Source organism: Vipera ursinii (genome assembly GCF_947247035.1).
Source record: "Vipera ursinii genome assembly, chromosome: 4".
Lineage (NCBI taxonomy): Eukaryota > Metazoa > Chordata > Lepidosauria > Squamata > Viperidae > Vipera > Vipera ursinii.
The window spans coordinates 12,242,082-12,261,751 of NC_139514.1; the positions used below are offsets into that span (position 1 = coordinate 12,242,082).

The 19,670-nt window shown below is 42.3% G+C and overlaps 1 protein-coding gene across 3 annotated transcripts in view; it reads left to right on the forward strand.

Moving 5' to 3' along the window:
• The window catches only part of CEP295 (centrosomal protein 295), a 54,406-nt gene that overhangs the window by 21,844 nt on the left and 12,892 nt on the right, over positions 1 to 19,670 (forward strand). For all 3 annotated transcript variants that reach the window (XM_083362090.1, XM_083362091.1, XM_083362092.1), the window contains 13 exons: positions 721 to 904; positions 3,129 to 3,287; positions 4,990 to 5,223; positions 5,664 to 5,770; positions 7,566 to 7,754; positions 8,116 to 8,216; positions 8,354 to 9,359; positions 11,387 to 11,567; positions 13,074 to 13,226; positions 15,250 to 15,480; positions 16,262 to 16,368; positions 17,665 to 17,812; positions 19,173 to 19,397. In XM_083362090.1, coding sequence (XP_083218216.1) covers positions 721 to 904; positions 3,129 to 3,287; positions 4,990 to 5,223; positions 5,664 to 5,770; positions 7,566 to 7,754; positions 8,116 to 8,216; positions 8,354 to 9,359; positions 11,387 to 11,567; positions 13,074 to 13,226; positions 15,250 to 15,480; positions 16,262 to 16,368; positions 17,665 to 17,812; positions 19,173 to 19,397 — 3,025 coding nt within the window. The remainder of the gene's footprint in view (positions 1 to 720; positions 905 to 3,128; positions 3,288 to 4,989; positions 5,224 to 5,663; positions 5,771 to 7,565; positions 7,755 to 8,115; positions 8,217 to 8,353; positions 9,360 to 11,386; positions 11,568 to 13,073; positions 13,227 to 15,249; positions 15,481 to 16,261; positions 16,369 to 17,664; positions 17,813 to 19,172; positions 19,398 to 19,670) is intronic.

The following is a 19,670-nucleotide window of genomic DNA, read 5'->3' on the forward strand; positions in this document are numbered from 1 at the left end:
GTTGCAGAAAAAGGAAAACATTAATGTTTCATTTTGAGCAGCAATTAACAATATAGGTATTCAGCACACAAGAAAATTATCAGAATCGAAGCTATCATTTCATAATGAAGTATGACTAATAAAGGTTCGCTTTTGGACTATTAATCATCTTGAAAAAAGATGATTTGAAGCAATAGGTTCTACAAAATAATTTGCTTCAAAGTAACTTGCATTCCTGTATATATTAGGTGAGCACCTGTTACTCGTCCCAGCTTCTGCCAACCTAGCAGTTACAAAGCACGTAAAAATGCAAGTAGAAAAATAGGGACCACTACGGTGGGAAGGTAACAGCGTTCCGTGCGCCTTTGGCGTCTAGTCATGCCGGCCACATGACCACAGAGACATCCTCGGACAAGCGCTGGCTCTTCGGCTTTCAAACGGAGATGAGTTGGAAACCAACTAGCACGCATGTGCGGGGGAACCTTTACCTTTACCTTTTATATATTAGGTTAACATCTATATAAGTGTGAAAACTTACCCTATGATTTATACAGCTGAGGCTGCATTCTCATTAATAAATATGCCCTCTTTGCCTTTCAATTGATTTCTTTCTGAGATGTTTTTTACAAAAGAACAACAACAACCCCACCACACCTCTGTATCAAAACTGACAGTCAACGTTATGTCAATAAACTGGTGTTTTTAGGAATGACTTGTTAACAAAACATCTCTGCTTTAAAGGACAAGGAAAAGTTAATGGAAGAGCTTGAACAGATGCAGAATGTAGACCTGGCCCACAGAAGGCGGATCGTTGCCCAGATGCCCCCGCCACTGTTTGAACCGAGCTACAGACGGGTGGAAATCAAAGAAGAACGGCAGAGGGAGCTGGAGTGTGCCTTTGAAGACATGTACACTGGAAATATGAGTGAGCCTAATTTAGAACGGTAGACTTTTAATTGTACTCGAGGTTGATTCGGCTTTCCATCTTTCCAAGGTTGATAAAATGAGGACCCAGATTTTTTTTGGGGGGGGGCAATAGGCTGACTCTGTAAACTGCTTAGAGAGGGCTGTAAAGCACTGTGAAGCGGCATATAAGTCTAAGCGCTGTTTCTATATTGAATTTAAAACACGGACATTTTCAGAGGAAAATACCATTTCACAGTTGGTGAAGTCCAGTCACCGCTTCGCATGAAGCGGTCTGTGTACTCTAGAACAAGCATTAAATTTCTGCAGTGCAGGGTTTTTTTATTTTTTTCAAAAAATAAATAAATTAACAAGTCTCTTCAAAAGACACATTGGCATACTGTCAGATACAGGTAGATTTTACTTAGTAACCATTCATTTAGCAACTGTTTGAAGTTATAACCACACTGGGGGGAAAAATTGTGGCCAATTGACATCCTTCTCATTATCTTTACATACAGTGTCACATAATCCCCATTATTCTTCTGTGCCTTACCAGTGGAGTTTTTTTTTAAATTGTTATTATTCCCTCCCCCCCTCCCCCTTGCATTGAAGAGAAACTGGAGAAGAAGGAATTGGAAGAGAGTAAGCTGCTTGCTCTTCTGCACATCGAAAGCAGTGTAATCATACTGGGAGCCCAGGGCTGGGAGCCAAGGCGTGCTACAAAAATAGCCTACTGTATTCTCTTGCAATCCCTTCCTCTCTAACTGCTTCGCTCGGCAAGGGGAGGGAAAAAGACAAAGAGGGATTGGCTACAAAAATCATTTGCTTTCCCTCCCCCTGCTCAAAGAGCAGAGCATTTGGGGAAAAAAGCAATTTCAAAAGAGTAACTGTTTGCATAGCGTGCCCACATCTCCCAGCCTTAGATTGCCAGTGTACAGGAAGTCCTCAACCTATGACCACAATTGAGGCCAACATTTCCATTGCCAAGCAAGACAGTTGTTAAGTGAGTTTTGCCCCCTATTTTATGGCCTTTCTTTCCACAGTTAAGTTAATCGCTGGAGTTGCTAAATTAGTAACATAGTTGTTAAGTGAATCTGGCTTCCCCGTTGACTTTGCTTATCAGAAGATCACAAAAGGTGATCCCGTGGCCCTGGAACACAGCAGCTGTCATAAATAACATGCCATTTGCCAAGTGTCCCAAATTCTGATCAGGTAACCATGGAGATGCTGCAAAGGTCCTAAGTGTGAGAAATGGTCATGTCACTTTCTCAGTGCCATTGTAACTTTGAATGTTCACTGAAACGAATGGTAATCACATTGCTTTTGGTATGTGCAAGACAGCAAGCAGGCATTCAAAGGGTTTGAGAGTGGTTAGGAGGCAAACAAAAGCTGAAGGTGTGAAATTGATTCTTCTTGTCTCTAGCTGGAAAGCATAGTCATGGTCACATCATTTCCCACTTAGTGACCACTTCCCAATTAGGGTGTTTAGTGAACCCTTCCTGCGTTGATGCTGGGAACCCCTACCAGTTTATTGAGCCTTGTGCTGGTTTCCATCTAGTTGCAGTGGAAAAACTTAATATTAGAGACTTTCAGTGAATCTGTACCCATGGTACTTTCTTGGATTATTTGGATGCTCTTGATTAATGAGTTGCAGCTGACAGCCCAAATAAATTAGTTTCTACATGAATAAGAAGGAACCAAGAAGCACATACTGTAGTTTTCCTATCCTAATCTTTGTTTCTAATGTTTACGATTTGGGAAAGAAATCCATTTGGGAATCCCATCTGTTTGCTTTTAAGTGGATGGTGTTTCCCATTTTAACAGAAATGTATTTAGGGTTTGACAATGCTATTCACTTGCTAATTCTTAACAGCAGACAATTACAATTACCATATGGCTAAAGCTCTCATTATAAATTGTCTCACCATGAGATAATTTTAGCACAGTTAACCACGAATAGAAATAAAATAGTGGGATTTTTTTTACTCTATAACCTAGATCAGGGGTAGGCAACCTTGGCTCTTTTATGACTTGTGGACTTCAACTCCCAGAATTCCTGAGTCAGCCATGCTGAGGGGAAAGCGAGAGGTTTCCAAGCTGAGCCATGCTGGTTCAGGAATTATGGGAGTTGAAGTCCACGAGTCATAAAAGAGCCAAGGTTGCCTACCCCTGACCTAGACCATTATAATTTGGAAAAACAAAATATTGCACTGTTGATTTCATGTTGCTGTTTCTTTACGCAGAAATGAAAGGAGATCTTATTTTGCACCTTGATCCACAGCCTTTGCCAGCTCCCTCCGATGCATCTCAAGATGATGAACTAGAACTTTCCCAGGAACCAGAACCTGTATGTGACTTGCCTCCAAGATTGGAAAATGAGATGGAGGACAATGAGCCAAGCGGTACGAAGAATTATTATTATTATTATTTTGCTAAGAACTGAAAGCTGTAATCCAGCACTTCGTGCTTTCAGTCCACGCACGTGAACTGGCCATGTTCTTAGTCAAGCAAGATAGTAAAGGTAAAGGTTCCCCCGCACATGCGTGCTAGTCGTTTCCAACTCTAGGGGCTGGTGCTCATCTCCGTTTCAAAGCCGAAGAGCCAGCGCTTGTCCGAGGACGTCTCCATGGTCATGTGGCCGGCATGACTAGACGCCAAAGGCACACGGAATGCTGTTACCTTCCCACCATAGTGGTCCCTATTTTTCTACTTGCATTTTTTTTACGTGCTTTCGAACTGCTAGGTTGGCAGAAGCTGGGATGAGTAACAGGCGCTCACTCTGTTACGCGGCACTCGAGATTCGACCTGCCAAACTGCCGACCAGCTCAGCGTCCTAACCCACTGAGCCCTCAATAAATCAATAAAGCACAAGCTCCTTCTGCTTTGAAGTTTTTGCAGGACATGCTTAAAAAGTTAGTGGGACAGCAACAAAGCTCCATTGAAGGCAGAAGTGGGGCCTTCCCAAGAGTGCCAAGTTAGTACTCTCTACCAGTCAGCTGAACAGGAGGAAAGGCAAAGTAATTCTGCTTCCTCTGACTACATGGGTCTTGCTGGCCCCAATGCTTTCTGTTCGGTTGACCCTCAGCTTTTTCATACTCAGAAAATACTCAGAAACTGATAGGGAGGGCCTTCTCAGGGTACTGCCAGTTAAGGAATGCCGGCGGGTTATTCCCAGGGGAAGGGCATTCTCTGTGGGTGCACCGGCCCTCTGGAACCAACTTCCCACGGAACTCAGGACTGCCCCCGACCTTCGCTCATTTCGCCGGGACTTGAAAACCTGGTTCTTCGAGCTGTTTGGCCCAGACTGAGGGGTTTTAACAAATTTAATTTAATTGGGTTTTAGTTTAATTTCAGGGACTGTAATTTAATTATAGTTTTTAACTGCTTTTAATTTTTGTATGCTATGTATTTTAATTCTCCCTGTAAACCGCCCTGAGTCCTACGGGAATAGGGCGGTATATAAATTTAAATAATAATAATAAATAAATAAGTTGCCAAAGCTTGATCATGCCCCATTTCTGTATTGTTACCAAGGAAACTGCATGGATGTGCCCAGGTGGTCAGCAGAGGTCAGGTTCAGCTCAAGCTTAAATTGAACCAGTTGGATCTTGTGCAATAGTAGGCAGCATGGTGACAAGGCTTGGCGTGCACACTAGGTGTGATTCATATACTATCATAAATTGTGATATTGTTTGTTGGCTCAGCATGGTTTATGGCTTAGCAAGTTGTGTGAATGCTGCCAATACACCATGAACCTAAGCTGTGCATTTGAGATAAAGCCTTCCGAACTGATAGATTCTCCAAGTTTTATTTAAAATGCCTGCTCCGTGGCGTGTTTTGCATTCATCGTTTTGTGACTAGCCTTTGTGGGTTGCAATATTTTTAAGGGCTGCAGGGTAGTATCCTCAATAAATAAATTCCCTGCTTAAAATGTAGCCCTTAAGGCAGTTTTCCTGAAATAGTACGGTTTTTAAATTTTTGGTATCACAGAAGCAACTTGTTATAATATTCACTTGTACGATAGCTGTAGCCAGAAAGCTGCTGCTTCTTATTAGTGCTTTCAGGTTATTATTGCAGTTCATTTTATGTTGTTTTTGTTTTTAGGTGGTGAAGTGGAAAAGATATGCCAGCCTCCGGCAAAGCTAGCTCTAAAAAAGTTGCTAAACAAGATACGGAACCAAAAAGACCTTTGGACGTCAAGGTGTGACTCAGAGGCGCGAAGTGACATCGGGACAATCGAGTCAGGGACCATTTCTGGTGGAGGAGAAAAAGCCGATGGATTAGCATCACGGCCTGAACCTGAATCCAAGCATGATCTTGCTGCTGAACCTTCTGAAGGTACAGTTCCCCCCCCCCTAATTTGTCTGTACATCGAGAAACTGACCAAAATGATCATGGCTTTTTAAAAAGGAAAACAAAAGAAATCCACCAGCCCAGTGTCATCTCCATTTTGTTCATGCTGCAGCGAGAAGGAATTGGGTTGCTGCAGCTTAGATTCACGAAGACTTTTGAAGAAGTTAAAAAAAAAAGTATAGAATGTTGATGCACTGTAGTTGAATTTTATAAGGAAAAATCAGAAGCATAAATTATTAAACCTCAATATGGTGGACTTCTTTTAGTGAGATCCGTATAAAGAATTTATATGCCATTTACCATATTCTCCATAATTTCCTTCATATCTTAGTATTCTCCTATCATTTTAAATGTTTAATAATGTATGTTTTGCTTAAATTATTCAAACTCTCTGTAATCTAATGTTTTTGTTTATATTATTTTAGAGTTTCCAGAAATACTGGACCAAACTATTGTTGCTGGAAATGAACTTATAAAACAAGCGGAAGAGAAAACCACTAAAATTAGAAAGGAATTAGAAAGATTCACACAGGTACAGCTATTTTTTAGCAATATCAATACCTTAAGCGTTTTTGTAACACTGGTTTTTTCCCCCATATCTGAAATACTTTTAAGTGTTCCTTTGGTTAGGAATTACATTTAGCACTGTTATTTTCAAACTGCATTAATTCCTTTTTTTTCCTTTTTGGGGGTTGCAGAAGGCGTAGTATTTTTCGTACAGTGATATGTTTTACCTGGAAATCTATAAACATGAAAAAGAACGTTTCAATCAGTAGTACAGAATGGAAATATATGATGCATCAAATAATATCTAACAATAAAACTTATTAAACGGGTGAAGATAAGGACTGTGCTGGGTCAGGCCAGGCCATTTCCTGTAATCTGGAAGTGGCATGAACGTGACAGCCTCATCCCTTGGATTCCTTAATAACCAAACTGGATATGCCTGTAATTTCCTATTTGAGGAAAACTGCCTTAACAGCTGTATTTTTAAGCAGCAAATATTTGAACGTTTTAATAATTTGTCCAATCTCAGTCTAAAGTAGTCTGCAGGATACCTTTTTCCACTTTGCAAATATTAGATAAGCGAAGAAAGAAACCCACACAGGTCTTAAAGGAACAATGAATATTAGTTAACATAAATCTGCATATGCACATTTGAAAGTCATGATCATGCAAGGTTAGCAAATGCAGAAGTCAAGCTTCGGATACAGAGATCAGATTTAAGCAGTCATATTTAATTCATAAGAGTTCTTCCCACAATTCATGAATATGTTATGAACAATGCATAGCCAAGCTGACTGTTTTTCAATATGTGTGATTTTTTTTGCATAGCACTTGTGTTATAAAATTCTGTTAGATTTTACTTAGATTTTTTTTTACATTTTGCTTTGTTTGATTTGTATATATGTTTTATTTTAATTTGTAGGTGTAATTAAATTTAAACAATTATTTGAAAAGGACTGAATGATGTTAATTCAAATATTGAACTTTGCTGCATCGCTATTATAAAAGATGAAGGCAGTACAGGTAGTCCATGATTTATGACCACCGTTGGGTCCAGAAAATTTGTCATTAAACAACACCATCATTAAGTGAGGCATCATGGGACCACACTATATTTTACAATTTTTGCCATAGTCTTTAAGTGAATCACTGCAGCCATTAAATAAATCAGGCTTCCTGCATTGACTTTACTGGTAGGAAGCCATCTGAGAAGATTGCAAATTGTGGTGCTGTGACTGTGGAACACTGCAGCTGCCATAAATGTGAGCTGGTTTGCCAAGCGTCCAAATTGTGATGACAGGACTGCAAGATGATGCAGTAACCCTAACCTTAATGATGGGCCATGTCACTTTTTTTCAGTGTCATTACCAGTGCTTTTTTTGTAAAAGAAAAAGGTGCCGGAACTCACACATGTTATACAACCCGCCTTGCCTACCCTACAAGGTTCCATCCAAAAAAGGTGCCGGAACTCCGTTCTGAGCGTTCTATGACAAAAAAAAGCCCTGGTCATTACAACTTTTTTTTTAAAATTCCATTTATATCCCGCCCTTCTCCAAAGACTCAGGGCGGCTTACAAGCTTAGCAACTTTGAGTTGTCGTTCAACCAGTGGTTGTAAATTGAGCACTATCTGTAAGGATTGCCTCTTTATATATGACTCTTATGTAGTCTCTTTTAAAACAACCTGGGAATCTGGATTAATACTGGTAAAAAAAAGTATTAGTGCTCTCCTAGCAATATATTTAACATTTCTGCCAGGTATTATTTTGAGAAAACGTGAGTCCTCCTGCCATTAACATAGGATTCCAATTTGCCTGACCAGACAAAGCAGCAACAACAGCAGCAAACCACAGAGCAAAAAAGACAACTGGAAGTTGATTTTCTGAAGCCTAATGTGCAACACCAAGAGCAGGAAGCTAAGACAGAGCAGGAAAAGAAAGATCAAGAATGTCAAACAGAACAAAACGTTTTTGATTCTGTTGTGCACCAGAAGCAGGAAGCAGAATACAAGGTACAAGTAATGCAATTAGATAATGTGGTAGTAGAGATTATTCTCCGTGCTCATGGTAAGTTTGTAAAGGATCTTACAACAGTTCGCCACGGCCAGCTCACCGTGGCCAACTAGCCACAGCCAACTCACCATGGCCAAGTGTTACACTAATATCAAAGAAATGGTGGAATAGAATCATTAAAGAAGAGGTGCAAAAACAGGGACAAAAGGAAAGGTGACTGGCAAAATTTAAAACATTTTGGTATTTATTTTAAATAATTAAATTGAATTGTTAAATTGCCCTGCAGCAAGTTGTCCCACAGTGGGTTGGCCACGCTGAGTCGTCCTGCGATGAGTTTAATTCAATTAAATTTTTCTTTAGACTGACATTGCCCTGGAGTCACAGGCAGCCTGGTTTCCTAAAGAGGATGACCATCTAAAGAGGATTCACGACTGTCAGCAACGTCTGCTGATGCAAAACAGGTGGGTTTTGTTTTTGTTTTTTTGTTTTTTTGGTGTTGGGAGAGTCAGAATGTAAATTCTGGGATTGAATTTATTGGCATTTTTTGGACCCTTAGAATATTGTTCTGTTTGATCACATAATATGCCTGTTGTTGTAGGATGCATCAAGAATCGGTGGACGAAGCCAGAAGAAAATTAGAAGAATATCAGAATAAACTGCAGCAGAGATTCCAGTCAGTTTCCAGGGCATGGTTAAATCCCGAAGACAGACTTGCAAGCCTGAATTCTCTCCCTGATCCATTGTCACAAGCACAGGAGTTGCATCCGTCCCAGAGAATTAAAGCAACGACTTACACGCCATCCGAGAAGGTTTCTGTCGAAGAGCTGGCGCCATCGTGGCAGAAAAAAAACAAGGAGCAGAGGCTGGAACTTGCCAGTGAGGAGCAAGCTCAGCCCAGGGTTGATTCTGAAAGGCAAATGCCGGTAAATCAAAGGTGTTTCCATTTGGAACAAGGATCCTCTTCGCATCAGGAGAAAGAAAAACTGGATGCAGTGGGAACAACTGTGGCACGGTCATTGGAATTTCACAAGATTCCCGGATTGTTATTGCCAAACCCTGAGGATACCTCAGCTACCACCCAACCTGTTGTTCACATTCCAAATGCCCGATTCGTTTTACCTGAAGGTGATTCTCCAGGGGCTTCAGAAACCGTCTTGTCCGAAGCACCCATGCCTGACAAACCTCAAGCTGAAATGATTCTTTTGCCAACGTTCTTAAAGCACCGAGATATTCCTATGGAGAACAGGATAAACACAGTTTCTAACCAGACCCGCCATCTTCCTTTGCATTCGATTTCTTCCTCACGGCCTCCTGTAGTGGCCAAGACCGAGACCATCCAGGAGTCCTCGGCATCGAAAAAGGGACCTGAGGTTTTGTCCAGTTGTCCTGATATAGTAGAATTAAGAGACCAACTGCTGGCTTCCTCTGAGAGCATTGAAGTTCAGCAGGAGCACTTGAAAGAACTGCAGGAACGACTAGATGAGCAGCGGGAAACCCTCCTGTTTCGGCAGAAAATCCAGGAGGACTTGCTGCTGCAGAGACATGCCCAGCTGAAAGAAAAAATGGAGCGACAGCAAGAAGCCTTAAAAGGGATTATTAAACGGGTATGCTTTTTAGTACGAGAAAAAGAAACATTCAGACGTCTCGTCGGGGTCATTCTGAAAGAGGAAACACTCTAGTTGTCTTTCCATTGTTAAGGTAAAGGTAAAGGTTCCCCTGCACATGCGTGCTAGTGGTTTCCGACTCTAGGGGCCGGTGCTCATCTCCGTTTCAAAGCTGAAGAGCCAGCGCTTGTCTGAGGATGTCTCCGTGGTCATGTGGCCGGCATGACTAGACGCCAAAGGCGCATGGAACGCTGTTACCTTCCCACCGTAGTGCTCCCTATTTTTCTACTTGCATTTTTAGGTGCTTTCGAACTGCTAGGTTGGCAGAAGCTGGGACGAGTAACAGGCGCTCACTCTGTTACGCGGCACTCGGGATTCAACCCGCCAAACTGCCAACCTTCTGATCGACAAGCTCAGCGTCCTAACCCACTGAGCCACCGCATCCCTTTTTTCCATTGTTAGTTCTCATCTAAACCTATCATCTGCTTAGACTAGGTCCTGAGTAGGTGATCATTTAAAAGCTGACTTCAGTTAGCCATAATGCTCTGCAATTTCTGGATTTTTTGAAATAAGAAAATTCCGTTTTCCCTGGTTTTCCAGCAATTATCAATCTCATCTATTGCATTTTTGAAAAAAATCTGGTTATTGCTAGTACATTTTCTCTCACCTGCTGTCAAAAAAGACAAGATCGTAGTTGAGTAGCAAATCAGCAGAGGGAGTTTTATATCATGCATAGCTTGCAGTCCTAGAACCGTTTCTAATGAAATTCTGTTAAATGCAACAATTATCTTTTAATTCCAGAATCAGTTACTCTTTCAGTCCCTGGGTGTTGTGTTACATGTGGGGCACTAACATTTTCAAACAAAATCTAAACCTGCCAGTATTTCAAAAGATTTTATATAGGAACACAGGTTTTATAATATTTCTTCCCCATGAAATTTGAGGCATTTTTAAACTTCATCTTATATTTTAAAATGTTTTGAAGGTCTTGGAGATAGCTACATATACTCGTGTTACAGTCTCCAATTGCCCGTACTCTTAAGTATAAAACTTTGAACATTAAAAAAAAAACAACTAGATGTGTTCCTTTAATAAAGTCCACCATCTTCTTGGTCTCAAGAAGTTTGGATGACTTTTTAAACCAAACCTGGTTTTGAAAGAAAAATCTCCATCAGTCCAGTCCAAGTTGGGAATAATCAAAATGGAGACTGCTTTAGAAAGAAGGTTGTAGTTTATTGAAGAGCAGAGCCAGGTTTCTTTTCCAGATGGCTCTGGGAAAACTGACCACATGGAGCAGGGAGAGGTGGGCTTGTATACCTCCTTTGGGCTTTGTACTTGGAGTTCTTCCTGTTTGAGGCTTTGTATTTCCTGTGTCATGTCCTTTGACCTGAGTCTGAGTGTGTTCTTTTGGTATTGGTGGGTTAATCCTATTATGTCTCCTGTCCTTAGAATTTGGGTGGGGGTATGTAGATTGAAAGATTGAGGGCAAGAGAAGAAGGGGACGACAGAGAATGAGGTGGCTGGATGGAGTCACTATAGCAGTAGGCGTGAACTCAAATGGACTCCAGAAGAAGGTGGAGGACAGGAAGGCCTGGAGGAACGTCGTCCATAGGGTCGCGATGGGTCGGACACGACTTCACAGCTAACAACAACAACAACAACAAATGTAGATTTTAGGTGTCTTTGTCGTCTTAATAGCTTCCTGGCTCCAACCTTCCTGAATGGATTATCACATCTGCATTTCTAAAAGCTGTCCTCTGCCTAGTTTCTGCTTGGGGGAGAAGGGTTGGGGCTGGTTTCTGGGACCTGGTTTCTGTCTTTTTTTAAAAGATCTTCTCCGTTATTCCTTTGGGGAGATGTATTCTGCCTTTTTAATATTCCCCAAAATGTTTCTTTCTCTGGATTCTTCCCACAGTGGGTTTGCCACGTGGCATAGAACGATGGAAAGTCATCTTGTGTGATCAGACGTTACTCTCGGTACATTGGGCATTTACATCAGAAAATAAGTTTTTTTTTTCTTCTTTAAGGTAACACAGTCAAGGCCGGACAGGGATACAACAGAGGCAAAGCCCGACAGCCTCAGTTTGCTGAACGTGCTTCTTAATGAAGCGGAAGATGGCAAGCCAAAGCAGGTTCACTTTGATGATGTGAACAGCCATGCAGAAAATAATTCTTGGTTTCAAAAAGTGAACTCAATGGAACAAACAGGTAAGAGCGTTTCGAACATTGCGATGGGTGTTGGATTGCTTTCTTTCTCTTTCCGATTGAAACTGAAAGTGTGAATTTATGTTTCTAGGTCAGTAACCCTGTTCTGTCCTGTTCCTTTCCATTGTGGTCTGTTTTTGAAAGGGAAGAGCTTCCATCAATGACAATTTCACTGGAGAATATCTCACCTGGGTTTGGGTTCGGGACAGACCATTATCACTTCTGTCTTCGCAGTCAGTACAGCGAACGAACGAATGAATATTTTATTTGGTCGAATTTCAGGATACAAAGAGCATCTTACTGGAGATATATATTCCTCACTCCCACAGTTGATAAACTACAGTCCAGTAAAAGCCCCACTGAATCTTGAATCTTTACAGCAGAAATGGCAAACACAAGGCCCAGGGGCCGGATCCGGCCCACGAAGTGGTTTCATGTCGCCTGCGAACCCTTCCTAGAAACAGTGAGGGAATGGCCCCCGCTGCCTTGGTCCTGGCCCAGGCCAGCCGGGAGCCAATGTACAATTTCGTGGTGACCATCTATGCTGAAATGCATTCATTCTTACCTCCACAAGGCCGTCTGGAAACAGTGAGGGACCAGCCCCTGCCATGTCAGCCCCGCCCACTGGGCACGTGCTGGGGAGGTATCACCCTTTGTGAGGAATGAAGAAATGCACCATTTTCTGTAAGTGGCCAGCACATGGCCCTGCCTACTTCGGGCAGGCTAGGGGCTGGGCAGCATTGTGCTTCTCTTCAGATTCATGCCACCCAGCTCAGCCTCTCGGCACTGTGAGGAGAGCACCCCGCTGCCTGCCAAAACCGGGCAGGTTCGGGGCTGGGCAGCATTGTGCAGGTAACATCGACTCTCATGCTGCTTATGGCATCCCCTACCCCAGAGCCCACCAAGTCAGATATGTGAAGTGGGCGAGGGCCATGTGTTGGCTACTTCCAGGCGATGGTACATTTCTTCTGTCCCACTCCTGCCCAGGCCCCCATAGGTACCCTTGACGCAAATGATGTAGTGCTGGCCATGCTCACCCAGTAGGCCACACACACTCCAGCCACGCCCACCTAGTAGGCCACGCCCCCCCACCCCCCTGAGGGCAACCTCAGTGCTGATGCGGCCCTCAATGAAATTGAGTTTGACACCCCTGCTTTACAGGAAGATACAGATCTGCTAAGAACTATTTCTATAGCTGATGATAAATTTTATCTCTGGTGGAGAAACTCTCATGCAAAGCAATAGAATCATCATCATACCAATGAGGGGAGAATAAACAAGATAATAATGACAAATAGTAATATTACAGCCATATGAGTAATATTACAGCCATATATGAGTAAGTACATGTAGGCGTACACATCAGAATCATTATCCTTATATTGCAGGGAGAACAGCTTGTTTCACATAAAAATAGATGTAACTGGGAAAGTCTGAGTCCAGAGTCTAGGTTTCTATATAACATTTATCTCACCAATTCTGGTTCTGAACATATTTTTTACCTTGCAGGGCCATTTCAGAGCACGTGGACTAGAGAAGAGAAACAGAGACTTTCAAAGCCACCTTTGGTCAAAGTAAAACCAGGACTTGATTTGGAACAGCATGAACTTAGTGCTATACAAGAACTTGACACACCAAGGAGCGACAGATTTACCAGCACAGGTGAATTACGACAGTATAAATGCCAGTCAAAATCCTGTCTCTTTCTGCATTTAAGCACTTCCTGCTGGTGATGACCTATAAAGCCCTAAATGGTGAGGGTCCGGGATATCTGAGGGAACACCTGCTGCTGGCATCAAGTTCCCTTCGTCCTGTGCGATCCCACAGGGAGGGCCTTCTCAGGGTGCCGCCGGCAAAGGATTGCCGACGGGCAACACCCAGGGGGAGGGCCTTCTCTGTGGGCGTGCCTGCCCTCTGGAACCAGTTACCCGTAGAGCTTAGGACTGCCCCTGATTTTCGTTCATTCTGCTGGGACCTGAAGACCTGGCTCTTTGAGCTTTCCAGCCAGGACTGAGAACTTTTAATTTTTAACCTATTGCAATTGGGTTATTCATTAGAGTTAAGGGTTTTAGATTTTAATTAAGGATAATTTATTTTAATTTGTTATTAACTTTTGTATTGTCATATTGTTTTAATTGCCTTGTGAACTGCCCTGGGTCTTACGGGAGAAGGGCGGTATATAAGTTTAATAAATATAAATATAATATATATAATATATCCCATTAAACTGCAAAAGCATATTTTTGAGACAGCGATGGGCAGCCTGGAAGAGATGTCGCTTTCCTTCAATCCTAACCTTACTATTCCTTTCCTGTCCTTCATTACATTAAACGTAGCTTGTTTCAGAATACTTTCATGGTATTTTTTTTTATCAGATTCACATTGTGACTTGTTCTGTACAGGTATTGTGCCTTAGTGCTAACTTGGAGATTGTTTATATACAAGCTGCTTTGTGTATGTACGTGTGAAAATGTTCTTTTAGATTAGGCACAAAGAGAGTTTTGTCTTGCTGCAATGCACGTTTTGGGATACCTTCATTTGTCTCGTGAATTTTCGTCTTCTCAGGCTTATTGATGGGCAAGAAAAAGAAAAAAAAATAAGATAACAATATATTATTGATGGTTGATAACCGATGCATCATTCATAAGATATTGGCATAGATACTAACACTATTGGCAACTTGTGAAAAGCAGTATTTAACTAGTTTTTAAAACAATCCCTAAATCATTAAAAAAAACACAACCTGCTTGTTATCAGCCAAAATTATCATACAGGGGGAGCAGCTGCAAAATATAGCCTTGCTTATTTGTGTAGGAGTTGACCAGGTTTGAGTCCCTGTGCGCCCACAAGACCTTGAATGCCTCTCTTATCTCCCGCTCATTTCCCTTAACCGCCAGTTGGCCAGATTCTTGTTGAGAGAGCTTAACCTTGCAGTAAATCTTTAAACTCATTTGAACTGCCTGAATCTCCTGATTTCCCCAGCGCTTGACAATTTGCTTGTTTTGAAAAGATTTGTCTGGTCACCCCTACATTGTTAGGTGGGCAGCTAGCAAGAGTAATAAAAATATAATAGTATAATAAACACAATGCAACACAACAAACGAGAGAAACCAGATGGCCAATCCAACTACATCCAGGGTCCAATCTCACTAGGCAGGCCCCGGGAATTAAGCCAGCTCTTCATGGCTTTCCAGAAGTTTAAAACGGCGAGGTCTTAACGTATCTCAAGGGGAAGAATGTTCCACCGGTCAGGGACACTGAAAAAGGTCTGCCTTCCTGAGTCACCCTAGGACACTGAGACTTTGGAAAAAGTTTAGATAAGAGCAACTAAGATGATCCAAGGCCTGGAGATTAAAACATATGAAAAATGGTTGTAGGAATTGGGTCTGGCTGGTCCAGGGGTAGGCAACCTTGGCTCTTTTATGACTCGTGGACTTCAACTCCCAGAATTCCTGAGCCAGCATGGCTCAACGTGGAAACCTCTCCCTTTCCCCTCAGCGTGGCTGGCTCAGGAATTCTGGGAGTTGAAGTCCACGAGTCATAAAGAGCCAAGGTTGCCTAGCCCTGGTCTAGGTGGCAACTTTTAAAGGAGAGGATATAGAGCAAGCTCACTCTGTCTGATCCAGTGGGACGGTTGAACAGCAAGGACAGGTGTTTTCTAATAGACCTTTCCTCGTTGCTACAGAAATTTCAGGATGCAAAGAGCTTCTTACTGGAGATCCATTCCTCACTCCCCGAATTGATAAGCTACGGTCCAGCAAAAGCCCAACTGAGTCTTTACAGGAAGAAATGGATCTGCTAAGGACTATTTCTCTTGCTGATGATAAAGGACTAAATTCTGGTCAAAGCGTGGAGCACAGACAAGGCTCATGGCAAGATGAACCAATGTGGAAAGCTGATGGTTTGTATGACTCAGGTGAGGAGAGTTACCTTTTGGGAGAACGATGGCTTTTCAGTGGAAGCGGTGGCAGGGTTAAATTTCATATCAAAGTCAGGGACGATAAGCCAAATAAACTCTCTTAAATATCTATGTGTATATTTCATATTTAAGAAATATTCTCTAATCACCGCCGTGGAATCTTAACAAGCATTGGCGTTGTTTTTAGAATGTGATTTAAGGTCCAAGGGCTGGTTATGCAGCCTTCCTTAATGACTCCTCTCTTCATAGATTTGCAAGGACTTGGTACAGTCAAGAGTAAAATCTCGAGAAAGGGGAATATGGACACCTTGGATGAGTTGTTTAAAAAATTTCCTCAAAGATAGTAATTTTCCCTGTAAATAAATACAGGTAGTACAGGTAGTTCTTGACTTACGGCCGCCGTTGAGCCCAAAATTTCTGTTGCTAAGTGAGACAGTTGTTAAGTTAGTGTCTCTGAAGAATATCCTACATTTCTAAAGCCTGTTTAAATTATGACCTATGCAAATATAGGAACAGAAGACCTGGAGCTCTCCAGAACAATGTTTTCTCAACCTTGGCCACTTCAAAATGTGGACTTCGACTCCCAGAATTCCCCAGCCAAGTGGAATTGAAGTTGAAGATAAGTTGAAATCCACACATCTTAAAGTTGCCAAGGCTGTTGCAATTATTGTCAGCTCTCACTTGTGGAATTATGTCTATGTGTGACCACATAGAGTTAAACTTGAGTGCATCGTGGTTTGCCAGCTGCTTCATGTTGCTTCCTCTTCTTTATATTCAGTCCACTCCAAAGAATTTACTTCTATAGATCAAAATTTATCGAATTATTCCGCTGATAGTGGAAGAATAGTTACGTCTCCTGATCCATCATTGAGGCCAAACAGCCAAGTAAGTCGTAATAACTAGTGTTTAGTATGTTATATAATTGTACCGTTTACTTTAAACAATCTCGTTCTCTTTTAATATTTGCCTTTTAAATACTGTTGATTAGTACTCGGTACCTGGAAATCACATGAACAATACACTGTTCATGTTTTACACTTCATGCTACATAAGAAGCTCTAAGGCAGGGGTGTCAAACTCAATTTCATTGAGGGCCGCGTCAGCATTGCAGTTGCCCTCAGGGGGCCGGGTGGGTATGGCCAGGGTGGGCGTGGCCTACTGGGTGGGCATGGCTAGAGTGTGTATGGCCTACTGGGTGGGCGTGGCCAGCTCTACATCGTTCGCATCAAGGGTGTCTATGGGGGCCTGGGCAGGAGTGGGACAGATCTGAGGGTCTCTGGCAGAAGGAGGGTCTCTGGGCCAGGGCCAAGGCAGTGGGGGCCGTTCCCTCACTGTTTCCAGGATGGCTTCGCGGGCCACATGAAACCACTTTGCGGGCCGGATCCGGCCCCCGGGCCTTGTGTTTGACATGTCTGCTCTAAGGAGCTCCATCTGGCACATTAACTTGCATATGTTTTCCATTACAATTTTCCTTTTCTTTCCATTAATTTGCCCAAGATTTTTTAGATGGCAAAAATAGTGCAGCAGGGATGGTATTATTTGATATGTATGTAAATAACAGCATGGTAGTACGGTGTCTTCCTTAAAAGAACATTAAGCTTCATTTTGATTCGATTAAAAAAGTCATTTGCAAACAAAGTACTACATTTCTGAAGGCACTTTAAAAGATACACAGCTGAGACATACTGTATTTTATATTGTAATAGTACAAAATACAGATTTTTATCATTTAGTAGCCATAAAAGTGTCTTGAATTGCTTTACTGTTCCTCTGAGAGCCTCTTATTCACTGGTTCTGTGATGAGAAATAGCCAAATATGAGCACTAAAATGATCAGCTGATCTGTGGTGCATGATTTATATACTGTTCTGGGAAGCAATTCAAGCCTGAACCTGTGTGTGTGTGTTTGTGTGTATGATGATTTGTGAGTTTTGTGTGTGATGAATGAACGTATGAGTATAGTCTGAAGGTGGGTGGTTTTGCTGGAAGAGTGGGGGGGGGGAAGGAGAGCAAGAATGAGATTGACATGTTTTGAGCGATGATGAACCTGACATGTACTGACAGTTGAATACATGGAGGTTTCTACACTTGAACTGAGCTCAGAATGCAGCACGTTTTGATTTCAAGCACTTGTGAGTATAGCAATCTGGACTCACACACCTGTATAATACTCTTGTCCTAGGTAACACTATCAAACGCGTGGTCTCCGGGTCTGCTAACGCCGACAACTTGTACACAGCAGGTCCCTTGTGGCTATTTTACTTCAGAAACTCCTTCTGCTGCCAACTTTATAAAAAATCACAACCCAGATGATGATCTTGCTGGTAAAGGTAAGTTTGGGGCACGCTCAAATGAAAAGATCTTGACAGACCCGAACAATGGGCCCTATCCAACAACATGAAGTTTAATGTGGAAAAAAGCAAGGTTTTGCATTTAGGCAGGAAAAACCAAAGGTACAAGTACAGATTAGGCAAAACCCGGCTCGAAAACAGTAACTGTGGGAGGGACTTTGGAGTCCTAGTGGACAAACACTTAAAATATGAGCCAGTTTTGGTCAGCGCATTACAAAAAAAGATGTGAGACTTTGGGGGGAAAAAAGGTGCAAGGAAGAGCAACTAAGATGATTAAAGGTCTAGGGCAGGGCTTTTCAACCTTTTCACCCATTGTACCACTTTTAGGATATGGCAACATCCGAGTACCACCAGTCGTCTAGCAAGGTGTCAAAAACTTGATGACCAAAAAAAAAAAAAAGGGAAAAAAGTGATGGAAGTACAGGTAGTTGTCAGTTCGCTTAGTGACTGTTTGAAGTTACAGTGGCACTGAAAAAAGTGCCCCCCATGCCACAGCCAAGCAAGACACCTGCCTTCTGGGCTCAGAAGTACCAGGATCAGTGCTGAGCTCCATCTGGAGCCTGGCGCTGATCCTGGCGCTTCCGCTGAGCCCTGCAGCTCCAGCCGTCTCTCGCTCAGGCTTGTGCGGTGCTGCCACCGGTTCAGCTCATTCCCCTCCTCCGCTACCACTTTTCTAGGATGGTCACGTACCACCTGCCAGGTGCCAATGTACCACAGGTGGTACCCGTACCACTGGTTGAAAAGCCCTGGTCTAGAGACTAAAATGTATGAAGAACTGTTGCACGATTTGGGTTTGGCCAGTAGAGAAAAGAAGGACTAGGGGTGACATGATGGCAGTATTCCAGTGTTTGAGAGACTGCCACAAAGAAAAGGGTCAACTTATTCTCCAAAGCACCAGAGGGCAGGACAAGAAACAATGTTTGGAAACTGATCAAAGAGAGAAGCAACCTGGAATTAAGGAGAAACTTCCTAACGGTGAGGACAGTTAACCAGTGGAACAGCTTGCCTCCAGAAATTGTGGGCACTTCATCACTGGAGGCTTTTACGAAGAGACTGGACAGTCACTTGTCTAGAATGGTGTAGGTTCTCCTGCTTGAGCAGGGGGCTGGACTAGAAGACCTCCAAGGTCCCTTCCAGTTCTATTCTGATTGATTGGCCTGGCCTCTTTTTTACATTTTGCATAAATAAAATATACAATGACCTAGAACTCAAGAGTGCTTTTTTTTCAAAAGGCAACTGGGCTGTTTTTTTGTTTGTTTTTAATCGTCAGTACCTATCATTACATTATGGTTTTTTTTAACTTGAATAAAGTTGAGAATTATTTGTAATTGCTTTGCAGAGTCCTGTGCAGCCAAGCAGCAGACCAGCTTTTTCAGCTTTCCAGCAAAGGAGATCTCGAGCACTGCTTCATTTCTACAAAAATCTGATGATTCTTCAAAGCGTCTCAGTTCTCGCCCCTCTTTTGAAGAAACGGATTACGATGGAAGCAAAATCCAGGAAATAATAAACAAATACAAAAAAGATTTCGGCTGGTCATCACTGAGTAATGTATCTTCTGGCCATGGTAATGTAATTAGAAGATAATAAATGGAATATTCCAAAGCATTCTGTTCATTGTTTCCCATGGAATATACGGTTTTTATTGTGTGCAGTGAATGTGATTGTGGGAATGTCCCACAAACTTTACATCATACTGCGATGGAGTCCCCCCCCCCCCCGAAGGTTCCCTGGATCTCTGCATGAAGTACATCAGCTTGAGAGTGCACTGCTGTCCAATTGCTAAACAATCTAGATATCTGGGCATGAGTTTAGCCACCCCAGTAACTGCTCATACATA